Genomic DNA, 17128 nt, shown 5'->3' on the forward strand with positions numbered 1-17128 from the left:
TTGTAAGCAGTCATTCCTGCCCCATTATAAAGTGCACAAGGCAATCTAAGAGACTACTTATATCTGCTATTTTAAGGCCACTTAAAGGAAAGAACTTTGAACCTCATGTTAGACAAGTGCACAGACTTTCATCTTGCAGGTTTATGTGGTTGGTGTTTGATTTTGAACTACTGCTTCATCTTTTAAGCCACCCTCCCTCATTCCCTCTCACTTTCCACTTTACATACTTTTCTCTCACTTTTCTCTCTCTTCTTTCTGGGTCACTTACCTTTCTCTCTGGGACTTTCCTTCAGTCTTTCTCTCTCTCTACCCTTTACTTTTTCCTGCTCTTGTCCTTCTCTCTCTCTTCCTTCCTCTCTCTACCACTCTCTCTCTCTCACTCCATTCCCTTTTCATATTCCCTTTCACTCTTGTTATTTTTCTATCTTCTTTCTATCTATATTGACTTGTTGTTACTTACTGTGTCTCTATGTAAATCTCGTTCTCTGTCTTTAGGCCAGTGGAAAAATTGAGTTTGGTGTGGAGGAGGAATGGAGTGGAGGTGGCCAGTGGTGTTGGCTCTTTTGGCCGTCGGTTGACCATCATTAATCCTACCTCAGCAGATGTTGGTCTATACATGTGTGAGGCGTCTCTGCTGGACAGCAGCGTCAAACCTGCAGAGGCCAGGGCCTTCCTCTCAATTACAGGTAACCCACCAGCCCTCCAACTCTGAGACACAACACTGACCACCATGAGAGTGTGTGGACACATCCCTAGGCACTGGTAGGAGGAGCTTTTACTGTGTTACTGTGCATAAAAACACTAAAATTACACAGTGTATTAGCAGCGATTATCCCTCCTGTCCTCATTTCAAGAGCTGCACACACATTATCACCAGTCACACACTTCTTTAAGAACTTCACCTAGTAATACGGCACATAGCAATCGTATGGGAATATGCATGCAGTTATAGAACTATGCATGCACTTGCATAGTTGTTCTTCATTAGACTGTCTTTCATGATCAATTGAGAATTTATTTTACTCAAATCAGTTTGACCTGAATAAATATTCAAAAAGATCCAGGCCGTTTTTGTCAGTTGTTTAGCTACATCAGCTGCGGTGCAGATACAGGTTTCTTTCGCATGGACTAATTTGTAATCTCCATAGAAAAGCATTGTCAGTTGAATGTGAGTCTAAGCTTAGTACGCTCAATGCCAAACATCAGTCAGAGGGATATAAAAGCTTCCCACCCTTAGACTGTGGAACAGAGGGATTCTGAAGTAAGAGCACTATTCAGTACCTTTTGGCATTTGTGATCCAGTTTCATCCATCATCAGTGTCGGACCTCACTAACAGTTTTATGACTTCTCTCAAATCCTCACAGCAATGTTCCAACTTGTGCTGTAAATCCTGTACCCTTGACATCAGAAGAATCTTGTGATGTCTGCAAATATCTGGACCATTTATATAACATTATATATGTACATTTATAACATTAAATGACTCTGACTTTAGGTAAGCACTTGAATCATACAAATACAAATCATTACCCATAAAGGAACACTAATAAATCCTGCAGTGCTTGAGAAATGTGAAAGAATTCTGTTTGTCATTCAGTTCAACAGGAACTTAGTGTTGTCAGACATCTTTACATTTTTGCCATGCTAAGAGCTTTCGATAACAATAATACAACTAATCCCTGCCCGTTAGGTCACACAGCATGCAATTTATATATGAAAAGTGCTCTCAGAGTGAGCTGATGGCAGCTATAGCTGTGTTTGATGAATTACAAACTGAGACTTTAAATGTTTTAGAGCTGTGTGGTGCAAGGCCACTTCTGTTGTTATTGTTTCATATTTGTTGCTTTGTGAAATATCTGTTCAGTTCTGCATAAAAATATGTGGTGCTCTTCATTAGCATCCTTTTTAAAGTGACCCTGGGAGGAGCTGTGAGTACCATTAATTGTATAAAGAAGCAGATCCATGCTTAGGCCATGTGTAGAGGCAGCGAGCAGTGATGAATATGGCCTGTCGCTGTGACATCCCTTATATGTCAGCGGCTCCGTGGCTGTTTGTCTGTATTAGATGTGAGTTCTGTAAATATGAATTTATTCATCTGTTTGTATATGTAAAAGGTCCACTTCAGCACTTTGCCAACAGAGCAAGTGACAGTGTATGCTATTCACACTAGAAATGCATTCAGCAGTCCTGCCCCTTATGCTTAAAGCTTCATAATAGCACCTGTCTTTAGAGCCTGTTATCTATTAAGACTGAAAATACGGAGCTCCTGAAAGAGCCAGCAGAAGAAATGAAAAAAACTGAAGTAGGAAAAAGAAAACATGTTGATTTCCATAGCTATGGAGTTGTAGCTGTTGATTAATGAAATATACGTAACACCTATAGACTTTTTGAAAGCCTAGTCTCAGTAGCCATCTGTTTTTATGCCAGTGACAAGGCTCAGAGCAGCGGCTGGAACGCAATCACATGAAAGACAAGTGTGCCACTATCCACCTGTCTACTCACTGCTACTTTCACGCCCTCAGCGGCTTTACTCCCACACACGAGATGCATACGCTAGACCGTTGCAAACTGAAGCTCCCCGGGATTGCAGCATGAACAATGGTTGTGCATTCATTATTCCATGTCTGTTACACATAGATTTAAGTGCACAGCATCCGCCCGAATTGACTGCTTGTTTCCTTTTTGGCAGAGGCTCCATATTTCACGGCCGAGCCCAGGAGGAAGATGATGGGAGAGGTGGAGAAAAGTGTGGATATCCCTTGCCAAGCACGAGGTCAGCATTTCATATGCCAGTCTAAATCAGTATGTGTATGCCAGTCTACTGCCGTAGAAGATGGAATAGATTATATTATGAGCAAAGATGCTCTTTATGGCAATACAGAAATAAAGGCTTCTAAATTGTTCTTGGCTTGGTTTATAGGAGAAATACTTTGATATACATAACTGTGCAAAACTTTAGGCAACCCTTCACATGTCCAATTTCTAGGAGATACGTGAACCATGCTTGACCAGAACTAGAATGTTGGTGGTGTTGAAAAACATCTGTACAGATTTTCCTTGAAAAATAAAACATGTTTTTGAGGCTTATGGGATGTTTATGGTTAATTATATATTTTCTGCGTATTTTACTGTGTTAATAAAATGTGTATGTGGTACTATTTTGTTGTTTGAGTGGAAATTAAATGAAACCTGTTCTCCAAATTACAAAGTGCTGTACGTCTTCATAAAATGTGGGTTTTGTTCAGACCTTTTGTGCATCTGATTTACTAAATTTGTTCTTTAAACATTTTTCCATCAGAAGGTTATTTGTGGAATCACAAGTGGTTGTTCTGTGACTTGACAACCAAGAACCCTGTTTGGCACCTGAATTCTTAAGAGAGTATTTTTATACTCAATACACTTGAAGCTTGCAGCTTACTTTTAATAATAAAAGTTCTGCAAAGCTTCTTCAAAGGTTTCTGGCTTAGACAAGGTTGTAGAAAAAACGTTAATTGGTGTAAAACTCTTACATTATGTAGAGGCCTTTTAAAAGTTTAAACATGTTCTTCACACATCCACATTTCTTCACACTCACACTTTTACTTTGACTGAAAGGCTTCTTAATGTATTGCTATGGCCTGACTCCAAATAATCCATTTTGACAGCTTTATTTTTGAGAATCTAACTCAGCATCTTCATGCAAACACATTTTTAAAAACACTTATTATTTCCCTTCACTTGTTATACAGCTGCTAGCAGTCTTTAGTAGCTTCAGCACTGCACAATCTGGCCTTTGGTTTTCCACATCAAACTGCAAATCGGCAAAGGAATCTGGAAAAAAAATAGTTCAGAGTGATTTATAAAATCATTACAACTTGGTGAATGTCAGTGTCAGTTGTCCATAAGAGCAATAGTGGCCTTTCCGAGCAGTATCAGCATCGTGATTAGCCATGAAACATGAGTGGTTGATGGGAAAGGGCCTATGCCGTTATCATTATGTTGGTGGGAAAAATGGACAGTGGAAATGGTATTGGCTTCCTGCCAGAAATATTCTCCAGTGCTTTCCCCTGCAAGTTTTCTAATAGCCCTGAAATGGAAGGTCAGCCCAATAGTTAGGACTATACTTATGATATTTGTCAGTGTTGCGTCCAGGTGTGGCGGTGGTGCAATTTCAGAAAATGATCCACTCAGCATTAGATGGACAGAGAGAAATAAAAACAACGAGCTCAGCTAGTTCCGTCCCTCTACAGTGAAAAGTGAAATCAATCCATTACTTTCACTATGTCTCGCTTCTGGGACAATTCAGACTTTGGTGCACCAAGTTCTCAAAGAATCTTTTGTTTGGAGAAGTTTTCTATTTCGAGAGAAGCTTTAAAACCCCTGAGGATCAAGTCACCAGCAATAACACATACCTTGAACCTTTCTGTCCTTCCCCACTGCTTGATAGGTCTTGGAGAACCTGCACAGAAACTCAACCATTGTTTGGAATAGGGTGGGACATCTTATATCCGTTAACAAGGGCAAAGCAAAGCTGGATTTCTCTTGAAGTACAGTGGAGCCACTACAAGTGATGGCTTTCTCTGCCAACCCTTTCAGCTCTAACATAAAGCCTCCCTTGAGGGTGCATCTTTCTTGCTGCCAGAATGTTCTTAGAAGTGTGCGAGTGGATCTCATTTCCACTTGATACGCATCTTCTCCTTTTTTAGAACCTAAATAGCACAATGTCCTAATTTAGCCCTTAAGGACCCTTAGCTGTGTTTGTTCAGTTCCAGTGCCCAACATACCTGAGTTGACTAATTGACTAATCAGTGTACTGCAGTGTATATTAATTGGTTTCAATGGGCCAGGCACTGGAGTAGGCATAAAATGTTGGCAGGTTGGAAAACTGCCATCCTACCAGCTGCAGAATCAAGCGTTTAAGGAAAGACGTGACAGTGTTTTCCATTTATAAGAAAGAAATGCAAAATCGTGCTGAATCACAAGTATAATATTAGACATGAAAATCTTGTGTTTTGAATCTCATGTTAAGCTTGTGATATTATTGTTCTGTCAGCAAACAAATAGGCCAAGTTTGAATTTTTCTTTTTTTTAGCACCTTTCCAATACAATGACAAATCATAGTGCTTTACAGAAACTTTTGAGGAAAAAATACAGAAATGCAGAAACATTGTGTGAATCTTTTACATCAACATTAATTCTTAAATTGTATTCATCTTGATTGTTACAGCTGTAATCATATTCAGATAATTCTCACATTCAAATCTTGTTAAGCTTTGTTGAACTGAATCAGATGTGTTAAATTAGAAGTAAATAATTACAAACGGGAAGGGACTGTTACCAATAAAGTAGTTTCTTATAGACTATATTTATTTATATATATATATAAATATATCCTTATTTTGCATTTCATGAAGCCCTCTGCTCTTCTGATCTCACATCCTATTTGCTTTTAACCCTCAGGTGTGCCCATGCCCAAGCTGGAGTGGTATAAGGATGCTGTGCCCCTCAGCAAGCTCAACAACCCTCGCTATAAGGTCATCCCCAGCATGGGGTTGCAGGTCAGGAAGCTGCAGCCTAATGATGCTGGCATCTTCCAGTGTTTTGCTAGGAATTCAGCTGGAGAGATGCAGGTGCACACCTACCTGGATGTCACAAGTAAGTGAGAAACACAGTGAGCAGTTTGAAATGTGTATTCCAGCTCTGCTGGGTGATGGAGAAAGCTCCTCAGTCTAATTACTGGCTTGTTGAGAAAGTAGAAGCATAATAAAGGGCATTAAGTGTGACGGGCACCAGAGAGCGCGCTCTCTCCATCTCAGCTTCACTCAGATACAAATTTGTTTCTCCTGATCTACAGCAACTCTCCCACAAGAAAAGAGATAGAACGTTTCCCAAAGGAAAAGGCCTGTCTGGTGTTGATTACCTTATAATGTTTGCTGCCTCTTGCCCCTGCCGTGTGAGGCCATAAAGGCATCTGGGAGGAATGCTCTCATCACACTGATAATTACACCATCCGTGCTCCAACACGCTGGGTGGATTATGATAATGATTTTTAACTTCAAGCAGTGACCTTTAGGCAATCCAATTTCCTCTGATTACTGAATCGACTAGAGGAAAGAGAGAAACACACCCAGGCCAAAGACTATATATCTTATCAGTGTCTGTGTTAGAGTCTTGATCTAGGATCAGTTTGCCACCTGTTTCATAATCCTAGATTACTGCACCGAAGGCAGGATATCCATCTGACTCTGAAGCTCTTTGTTTGGATGTTTTGGTCACTGAAGTTGAATTGAGGTATAACAATTGCCCTATTCCAGTTTTTGGTTAATCTTACTAGCGTAAAGTCTCTCAGGTTGAGGTGAAGGAAGATTGCACATTCAGCACCTGGCAATGTCACTGCCATCAGTTTGTAGGAGTCAATCGTAATAGGATGCCCCTCCTTCTCTCTCATTTCTCAAGCTAGCCAGTGCAGCCATTGAGTAGAACAATGTAACAGAATTAACAGTTTGTGTTCTTCAAGACAGTCTAATTGAGCAGTCTAATGATGTTGCAATAATGACTGTTCAAAAAGATGCGGTTGCTGGCTCCATGTGCCTTGTCTACTGAACCTAGATAAGTGTCAGACAAAACAAAATTGTAAGATTTTATTTGATAAAGAAATGAATTTTTTTTAACATACTATAGTTTTGTACAAAAAGTATAAAGTTAAATTACAGCACTGTTCAACTGCCGTCTAGTAGGCTTCGTTGGAGTTAATGTCAAAAAATGTTTTGTCCTGGATGTATTTATATACTCTCAGTTAATTAACATTTATGGTGCTTCTTTTAGACAGGCAAGATGCTCCTGTGCAGTGCTCTTTGTTAAAGCACAGTGCCTGTTGTCAGAAATGTCCAGCCATGAGTTAAGCTTCCTTTAGAGTTTTTCATTGCTTTGTAAAACAAAAAATGCTCTTCAGCACCATACACAAAGCAGGTCTCATTGGAATTAAAACAAAACAGCATTTTCAAGCAAGGTACTACATTTTCTGTGTCCAAGAAAATGCAGAAAACATATATATATATATATATATATATATATATATATATATATATATATATATATATATATATATATATATAACAAATTACACAGAACCTTAATCAACTAATTATCAAATATCAATATAGTGTGTCTACTCTTTGTTTGTATTACAGGTTCCATTCTTTTCTAGAGCCTGTTTTTATTGAGATCAAGGTTCTGGATATTCCAATCTTCTTTGATATTCCATTGTCCATTTCTTTCGAATCATCTTAATTTTCTCTCCATTATAAAATAATTTTGACTTCATTTTTTTAGACATAGGCCTAGGTCTCTCCCTATAACACCATGTACCAAAGTTGCCTAGCACATGTACCCTCTGAGACCTGTGAAGCCAGCCACCATGTCTTTTTTAGAACTGACTCTAACACAATGGCACTGAACAGCTCAACGCGTTCAGAGAACTGCCCTGTTCTGTTATATTAGCTAACAGGTACCTGCATTGGCTAGCAATAGAGTGAAGGAATAGGGTCCTTCCTACCCACCTGGAGAAAGCAAAGCCAATTATGCTGTCTTGCACTTGGCTATGGATGAAGGAGGCATCATCCAAATTGCAATGACAAAATTTAGAAAGTTGCACCTCTGGAGATTCCTGGAAACAGTTATTACACCTATTTTCATTTCACTATTCTTTTCTTTATTGTAATCTGTCTTATGAAAATGATTTTTTAAGCAATGGTCATTTTGATTCAACTACAGATGAGTGTGTATTTTTTGTCCAAAATGTGCTGTACAACTTTGGAACCTGCATAATACATACTCTATATCAACAATAACTGCGAGAATTATTGTTTAATATACAATTGAAATGTGATAAATAAGTAAAGAGAAAAAAGGCAGCAGTATATTTCTGTGAGAGGAAGATCTTGCATTGATGTCCACTTGCCGTGTCTGTCAGCCATATCGAGTGTGTATATCTAGCCCCCCTTGACCAGCAGCTCAATCAAAGCCATTTCAGCCCTCCTCCTGGGAGTATTGTTGCTGTATAGATTTGTTTCATGCCGAAGTGATCAAGGACAAGAAGAGGGAGTGAATACCAGCGTACACTGTAATCACTCACTATGCAGTCTCCCAATGGCTGTTCTACTGTGCTGGCAGAACCATTAAGAAAAAGAACATGACTGTTCTCGTTAAAGCATATGGAACCTTTGAATGGGTGCAATATTATACAAAAAGATGCAACGTCCACATAGAAAAATGAAATCTGCAGCGCTGTCTGTGCCTATATGTGAACATAAAGCTCTGTGCATTCAGAGACTATGGGGATGGTTCTCAAGGTTTTTAGTAAATATGTGTTTTTATTTTTATTTTGATATTTTTATGAGCATTTACCTCATCGATCTTAATGAAGATGCATATTAAAGGTTGAGGGGAAACTAACCTTTTAGCTACTGTGCAAATTGAGCTGTAATGGGGTTTATTTCCTCATCTTGACTCAAATTGATATGGCAGAAATTCAAGTCTGAATCAGTGCTGTTGTTTTTTTTTTTCCCCTTCAGTCAGGGACATTCACTGGTGTCCCAAATGGATATACCTATTCATTTACACATCTCTGTTTATTACAAAATGACCTACCGACTCCACAATGCTTCCATTATAGGAGCCCAATCAGAATAGCTTAATTGGATTCATTCCGGTTGTTTACTGTTACTGATTTGAAACACAAATTCTCTGAAACAGTGGGAAAGCGCACACATTTCTGCCATCCCAGAATAACAGCAATGAAGGCAGAAATAGAATGGAGCTTTAATTCAATTTCCTGTTGTTTGGCTTCTTGTAATGATTTACATAGACGTGTGGCTGTGTCTGTGTCTATGTATTTCTTGTATATGTGCATGTGTGTATTTGCGTGTGCTATTATTCAGGTGTATTTGTGTTTGTGCACGTTTGTTCACATATTTTTATGTATGCGTGCATGTAGGTTAATGTGTGTGTTAATGCAGTTCAAGTATGCATGTGGTGTTTTTTAATAAATTTTAATACAATATTGATATTGGTAAATCTGTCCTATATCATGTATTTTGAAGCCAGAGAAGATGAGCATGTGTTTCAATATAAGGAAGTTAATTATTAATTCACAGATATGCTTTGCCAACGAGCATTTACTCGCATGTGAGATTATCACTGTACAATCACATAATTACTTAACGTGTACTTTATTTGTGAAACGTTTTGGCACCTGCTGAGAAGCAGTACGATTATGATAAGGACATCATATTACAAAGTAATTAGAGTAAGGGATAGGATTGGTATTGATATTGGAATAGGACATTAGTCCTGACAGACCTGAATGTGAGAGAAGTTTCAGGAATGTATTTATGGAAATGATGTGCCCAATTCTTGACTTGCAGTGATTGTCAGCAACAGTGGCCTCATAACTCATCTTTAAAATTGAAGGTGTCATGTCATGTCTTATCTAATTGACTACAGCTGGGATAAATAGCAAATTGTAAAAATTTATTTTTCACCAAACATATATTTAAGCAGTGTGAAGCTTTGCTGTGTGCTTGATTAGGGCTGTGTTTGCGATTTATGCAGGTTTGGCTCCAACCTTCACTGTGCCTCCAGCTAACATCACTGTGACGGACGGCTCTGCAGCCTCCTTCACCTGCCAGGTCTCCGGAGCTCCTAAACCTGCCATCACCTGGAAGAGAGGTAATAATCAGCAGGCCCAGCCCCCTTAATCATTATTGCTTTTGGGTTCAGACCTGAGTCAACTGCATTAGCAAATCTTTTCTGGCCAGTTTAATGCTGAACATGAATGTGGAACTAATCATGGCTGTATCTCCGCTTCTGCTGCTTGTCGGATTTTCACAAGAGTCATATTTTGTCACATTGACTGGAGGGCCTCCTTAGCAGTCGGATTGTTCGGCAGGAGCATAAATTGTCAAACGCAAACACAACGTCTTTACTTTTTGTTCATCTTACAGAGTGCTATTAAAATGTCTTTGTTGCAGCTGATTGGTGACATAAAAAAGATAATTTCATGCAAGAGCACCGCAAATCTGCCTTTATAACCCAGCCCTGTTTCGGCTTTATTCCTGAAGTCATTTCCATAGTCTTCCCAATTACATACAATGGAGCTCCCCTAACGAGACAGGCTGAACTGAGGCACGCTTCAGGAGAATTTCCCTCTGGGGTAAACTTTAAGCTTGTAATAAAAAATCAGCCATAGCCAAACAACTACCCATGATGCTATGTAAATGCTTTGTGTTGCTACATATGTGAGTTACAGAGTGTATGTGTGTGTGTGTGTGTGTGTGTGTGTGTGTGTGTGTGTGTAGATACGCAGATCTTGGCAAGTGGCTCTGTGCAGATTCCACGATTCACACTACTGGAGTCTGGGGGTCTACAGGTGAAGCCTGTGGTAATGCAGGACACAGGGACATACACCTGCTACGCTGCTAACACTGAGGGGGCAATCAATGCCAGCGTGACCCTCACTGTCTGGAGTAAGAACCTCTATTCCTATTTTTTCTCTTAACCTCTGACATACTTACATTATTATAAAATCACTGGTTTAACAGAACTCTCTTCTGTTAAACAGGACTCTGCCTCTGTTCATTCTCAATGGTTGATTGTAATATTTCTATTTGATATTGACCAAAAAATGAGGGGTTTGAGCCTTGGTCAGTAATTCTTCCTCATATTATTAGTGAGATTTTCCTTGCCACCATCACCCTATGGATTTACATTTCAGGTGTGGATTTCTGTACAATTTCTATAAAATCCAAAAACACAAATAGTTTGTAGATGCATGCTTTAGGACTTGAAAAGTGGACTTGTCCGGGAATTTGAGGAAATATAGTCAACCTATAGAACTTGTCAAGTGATGTCATGTTTAATTTTTTTATTTATCTGGCAGAATCTTTTCCACAAGGTGAGTGTCAGTTGCAGTCGATTAGCTTCTGCTGTATCAATAAAGCAGTCCTTTGCATCAGTGATACAGAGTGTCCTTGTTAAAATGAATTTCGGTAATGGTTAAGTTTTGTTGGTTTAGTTCATTTATGCTGGTAAAGGTAAAAATCTGAAAGCTCTAGAGGAGATTGATTGAAATTTCCCCCTTCCAAGATATTTAATTGGTGCTGGGTTGCATAAAAAATAATATTGGGTCAATTTGACCTAATGGTACATGTGCACTGGGTGCTAGGTTTAAACAAACTCTACAAATACGTGGGCCTTGAAGATTGTGCCAAGAAGCACCTCTACTTCTCTACACAAAGCAGATTCTCGCCATGACATTTCAGTGCTGGAAGAACAGGAGTGTGTGTGAAATTGAGAGGTGTGGATAAAACATGAGCAAGTGTGAAAAGAGCAATAACATTTCAACATAGGTGACTGACTCATCTGTGGGAAACCACAATGTTTCTGTATTTCACTGCTGCTGAAGTTATTAAACCTGTTCATGGAGTTCTATTTTACAGCACAGCCTGGTTTCAGCCCGATGTAGACAAAACATATATTAACCACTAACAACTCAGACCCAAAGCTAGTGTACGTGTGGGCAGATAATGAAATGTATAATACATAATCATTATGATTACCCTGGTGGCCCCTCTGCTGATCTGGTGTATTCTGAGGTTATCTGATCTAGATTCATTTATTACATACATTTTAGATTCTACAGAGATATTATCCGTGTCACACAAGCTTATTGAATACATTATTTTAAAACTTTATTTTATAGAGTGATATTATTAAACCTAAGCCATCTAATTTGAAGCCAGGCAGATCAGGACCCTCCCTGTTACTACACATTTCTGTAACGACAGGCAAGAGGTTTGTTTTATTGGAGTCCATGACAAAAAACTACACACTAACAAAAAAGAACAGCCATTACAAAGATAATGCAAGTCAACCACAAGAAAGAGATCAAGGGTTTATATACAAACATGCACAAGGGAGGTAACAAGGAACACCTGGGGACAAAATACAACTATGGCTACAGACTACACCCAGGTGAAATACATAACTCGGGTGGAGCAAAGAGCAAAACATATCAATGACAGGAACATGTGGGAAGTTCAACAAGAAAACAAGAGAGACAAAAGCAAAACAGGGAAGATAAACAGAGCAAAAAGAAGACAAGGTGTTACTTAGTACACATGGCAGGAGCAGAACATAACAATTAACTGTCAAGGTGATTTATTAATTCCAACATACTATGATTTAACCCAATTAGTCTAGTGTCCAGACAAATAAATTTGTTAGTTAGAGAATAGTCAAAAAAATCTTCAGTGGACGTGTGCAGTTTAGCCACAGGCTCTGTATTGTTACAGGACAAAATGTGAAAGTTGTGGCCTCAGGCAGAATGTAGTAGGCAATGTCTACCAGTGGGTCCAGGCATAATGTACCATGCCTGAACCTTTAAAGGAAAATAAAGTTATTTATTTATAAATTCCAGACTGAAAAGTCTTTCTGAGTGGTTAAAAATAAATTAGAGCATTATAATTTCACTTACTGACTGATATTCTGTGTGAATTTTCATATGCATTATGCACTTTTATATATAATGTAACAGGCCGTAGCCAATATAATAATAGCTAATGAGTATATAAGCTTTCTTTGAGTCTGCTTTTAGAGGTTTTAAATGATGGAATGTTTGGGGGGTGTGGACATCTTGTTCCCACCACCGTTACACCTCTGATTCAGCAGGTTTATCTAGAATGACACTTTCCACATCAAACCACTATCATGTTAAATATTAAACTGTGCTAAAATGTTCGACATGGGTTGGGACTAAAAGTGGATCATGTTGAGTATAGTGAAGAGTGTGTTCAGTGCCTAACAATGTGCTGTCTTCTCAAAGGTCGCACTTCCATTTCCCACCCTCCCACAGACCGCCGTGTCATCAAAGGAACCACAGCAGTTTTGGAGTGTGGTGCCACCCATGATCCCCGTGTCGATGTGAGGTGGGTGGTCATCCATGACACTGTGTGTGTGTGTGTGTGTGTGTGTGTGTGTGTGTGTGTGTGTGTGTGTGTGTGTGTGTGTGGACACCACTGCCTGAGGCCAAGGCTGCCCCATCCATTCTGATCATAATGTTAATTGGAAGTGCCAGCCCATGTGCCTTAAGTAGATTCGAAGCGCAATCCGTTATGCTATAAAGCTAATTCAGCGCTAATATGCAGGAAATCAGCATAATGAAACACTCCTGCTTTTCCCTGCTCTCTCTCTGTCTTTCTCTCCCTCTCTGCCATCTTCCCGATATCGTACGCAGGTTTGTGTGGAAGAAGGATGGAGAGGTGCTTGGTCAGTCCAGAGGTGGGCGGATCAGCCTTCAGGACGGCTCTCTACACATCACTCAGACGTGGTCAGGTGACATTGGTGATTACACATGCGATGTGCTCTCCATGGCAGGCAATGATTCCAAGAGTGCACGCCTTGAAGTAATGTAAGCCAGCTTCCTCTTTAACATGTCCTTCCATTTACAAGCCATTTTCCAGCTGATTTATCCTCATATGCTCCTCACAAAAATGCATATATTTTTTATTGCTGCTGTTATGAGGTTGACCACTGGCAAAAAACCTGTTCTGCCTAAATATTGCACATACTGCATGGTGCAAAAGTGAGATATCTCCCTTTCTTTATTTAATTTCCAGTTAAAGCAGCCATTAAGATGAAGCTATGGTTTCAGGAGATATTTCTGAAGGGATAAGATAATCCACTTACATAAGGAAGGGAAAAGTCAATGGAAAGTCAGGAAAATGGTTCCAAATCTAAAAAAAATATTAAGACTTTTACATGTCAGCATCAGAGGCTAAGAAATAGGGTCATTGCTTAGACACTAAGAGATAGGAGAAAGCAATGTAAATATATGGGTCTGAAAGGATGTGTAGCTGTCAAAAAGCAGTAAATGGATAAAAAAACATTTACAAATCAAACAAAGGAGCTGCTGGTGTTCTCTGGAAAATGGTCTGACCACACCTGAGCAGAGTTATGTATGATTACCTGAACTGTGTGAAGCAGGCAATGCACCCACATTCTACAGCATTTAACTTTTCTACAATAAACCACTTTTGGCTGGATAATTGATCAGTCAATTCACTTTTTCCAAGTGCCGCTTTTCAGTGTCAGATCTAGTGATGATCTTTTTTATCCTTAGCAGTAGCTTCATGATTTTAAAAGCTGGCCGTGGGCTCTCTGTTGGCCAGGGCCTGTGGTACACTGTTTTGCATGCTTCAGTGCAGTGAGGACACAATGCCTCGACCCCCCACTGCCCTGTAGGTACTCTCCAGGGGCTGACAGTCTGGTGGGCTCTCTCAGCATGCTTATTTGGTCTAGTGCACTTTCTCTGTCAGCCGAAGGAGGTAAAAGGAAAGCCCATTTAACAGCAGCTGCTTGCTTATTACTCCGCATGCCATATTTCTTCCTCTGCAACGTCCAGATCCAGTGCTGCATACACAGATGTAGGATAGCGCTCCCAGCAGGAGTTTGTGGACTGACCTTTTTGTTTCAACGTTTTTTTCTACTGTAACCTTTTCTATTTGGTTTCCAAAAGCTTTTCCTCAAATTTCATTCTACGGAGGGGTCTGTTAATTGTATCTTTAAAAGTGGCGTTAGCATAATACAAAGGTTAGGAAAGCAGCAGGGAGAGGGCTGAGTATTTAGTTTGTTGCCCCCAGCCCCCCCACACCCTGCCCTTTTGAGATTTAAGATGTATTTTTATGCTGATTGTGGTTTCTGTGGTGTTATGTGTTTGTTTGTTTGTTTTTGGGTTTTTTTTTTTTTTTTTTTTTTTTTTTTTCCCAGGTCAATGTGCATCTATTTAAAAAGCTGTTGACTTTTTGCCTCAGCTCTGAGCAGGCCTTTTATCCCCCAAAGATGTGAAGCTTGGGGCCTCATCTTTGCCCACTGATCCCTTAAATGCTGAATAAAAGTGCTTAAATTTGCCATAAACTCCCATTTTATTGCTAAAAACAATGCTTCAGTACCAAGCCTAAATGGAGGGAAATCATTTCACTCTCAAATTTAAATAAAATGTATTTTGCATATTAAAACTCTCTGGAAAGTAAGGCATCAGGTGTGTTTTATGCAGATTTCAGGAGGCTAGCATTATGTGGGATTAAGACTCATTATTTGTTTGTGCCTCTGCTCAGCCCTTATTATACTGTTGAAATGGTTTGTTCTGGCAGACGGTTATGTGGAATCGGTTGTTTCTGTCAGACTGCTCTTTCCCCAAAGGCTCAACTCATCCAGCCATTCTCTCTGAGACGCTGCTTCCCTGGGCTCTGCTGCCCAAGTCATTAGAAAGAAATGGCTTTTAGTCAGAGGTACTTACATTGGCAATACGTTACTTAACTGCGGTCACACAGACATTGATTGAGATTGAGGCATTGCTGTTTGCCTAAAGTCTGTAGGAACTATTGTTTTGTTACTAGTTTTTCCAGCACTGTGTTGTGGAAGCTCAAAAGAATGGAGCATACCTCTGACGTGGTAAGAAGAGGATACTTTTAGTGGAACATAACATGTATAAATTGGACAGTTATAGGAGATTGTCACTTCTGGTCTACTGCAGAGAGGTTGTTTTTTTATGCTTCTTTTTTCTTTTTTTTCTTTTGAGAATTTTCTCTGCCCAACAGAAAATATTCAGAAAAAGGGAAAGAGTGGTAGATGAAAGTTCAGCATATCATTTCTCTCCTACCTGTAGGATTGTCAGAGGTTGCCTGTCTAGTTAGAAAGAACACAACCAAGTGATGAAATCTGCAGCTTTGCTGATTCTCTCACTGGGTTTAATTTAGAGAAGAAAACAAACTTTCTGTGAGCAAACCGCTGGTGCTTGATATGTGGCCTCAGCAGGAATTCAATCCTCCTCAGAAATGATTAATAAAGCAATCAATAAAATAAAAAAAATAAAAAAGGAACCAAGATGAACACAAATAAATGTCTGCCTCCGACTGGCAGTGGGATCGTAGCTGAATTTCGAATCAGACGGCTTTCTTTGAAAGCTGGAGCGAGGGGAAGGGCAGTGCACAGAGCGTAGAGGAGATGTGAGGCCAGGGGTCCAGGGGGATGTAGCATGTGGAGCGTTACGGCGAATCTCAAACAGACCTGTTGAGCCGAGGCTGCCCTCATGGTGGGAGTGTTCTCCAAACACACTGGATGTTATTTATGTCTGTTTATTTTGTGATGTGTGTTTGTGTGTGTGGGTGGGTGTTAACTGTAGATTGCTCATCTTGTTTGCTCTCTCTTTTTACTTTCTCCAGAGAGCTGCCCCACTTCCCGAGGAACCTGCAGGCCAGCCTGAATGCCACAGACAGCCGAAGTGTGTACCTGTCCTGGATGAGGCCTTTTGATGGCAACAGTCCTCTGCTTCACTACGTGGTGGAGCTCTCAGAAAACAGTAAGCATGTCTACTCTGTGCCAAACTTTTGTTCTGGTGGGTAGCTCTGGGGGGCGTATCTTTTTTATGTGTCCAGTGGCTCATTGGCTTGGCTTTAGCCGGCAGATCAGCCTCCTGCTGAGCTGGCATTGAGGGCTTTCCGCCTGTTTAGGTTAACATTCAAGCTGTAATTGACCTAAACAACAGCTCACAGCTGTGCCAAAACTTACAGAGCATTAACAGCATTTTAAAGCTAAGAGTGAAGCTGGAGAAGGCTGCTTTCTTTGACAGCTATGTTAGTGAAGGCTATGTATTTCCTTTCTGAGAAATGGAGACTGGTTTGACTGTGATATCCTACAAGAACTTCAGTCACCTACGGTGCTTCATGTGCAACACAACTCTATTTAAACAATAATATAAACATATTACAGTTTAGAATTAAATATCCATTTTAATGTCCTAATGATTTAAAGAACTAATGTTGCGTACATCAGAGCACTATTAGTTGTCTGTACATTATTCTCAGGCTTTCTCAAATGTATGTGACTACACACTGCTGGTGTATTCCTACACTGCTAAAGGAATCTACACTGCTGGTTCTTTCAGTACATTCATTCATTCATTGTCTGTAACCGTTTATCCAGTTCAGGGTTGTGGTGGGGCTGGAGTCACTGGGGCAGTCACTGGGCACAAGGCATGAACACACCCTGGAGGGGGCCCTTTCAGTACATAGGTCCTTAATAAAAATGAAA

The 17128-nt window shown here is 39.9% G+C and overlaps 1 protein-coding gene across 1 annotated transcript in view; it reads left to right on the forward strand.

Annotated features, from left to right (window-relative positions):
* The window catches only part of sdk1a (sidekick cell adhesion molecule 1a), a 269185-nt gene that overhangs the window by 172782 nt on the left and 79275 nt on the right, over positions 1-17128 (forward strand). Inside the window, exons 8-15 of the mRNA XM_066674238.1 lie at positions 496-686; positions 2691-2774; positions 5441-5635; positions 9593-9709; positions 10339-10506; positions 12864-12966; positions 13275-13448; positions 16261-16397. Of these exons, the coding sequence (XP_066530335.1) occupies positions 496-686; positions 2691-2774; positions 5441-5635; positions 9593-9709; positions 10339-10506; positions 12864-12966; positions 13275-13448; positions 16261-16397 (1169 nt within the window). The remainder of the gene's footprint in view (positions 1-495; positions 687-2690; positions 2775-5440; positions 5636-9592; positions 9710-10338; positions 10507-12863; positions 12967-13274; positions 13449-16260; positions 16398-17128) is intronic.

Source organism: Hoplias malabaricus, chromosome 6, assembly GCF_029633855.1.
Source record: "Hoplias malabaricus isolate fHopMal1 chromosome 6, fHopMal1.hap1, whole genome shotgun sequence".
NCBI lineage: Eukaryota > Metazoa > Chordata > Actinopteri > Characiformes > Erythrinidae > Hoplias > Hoplias malabaricus.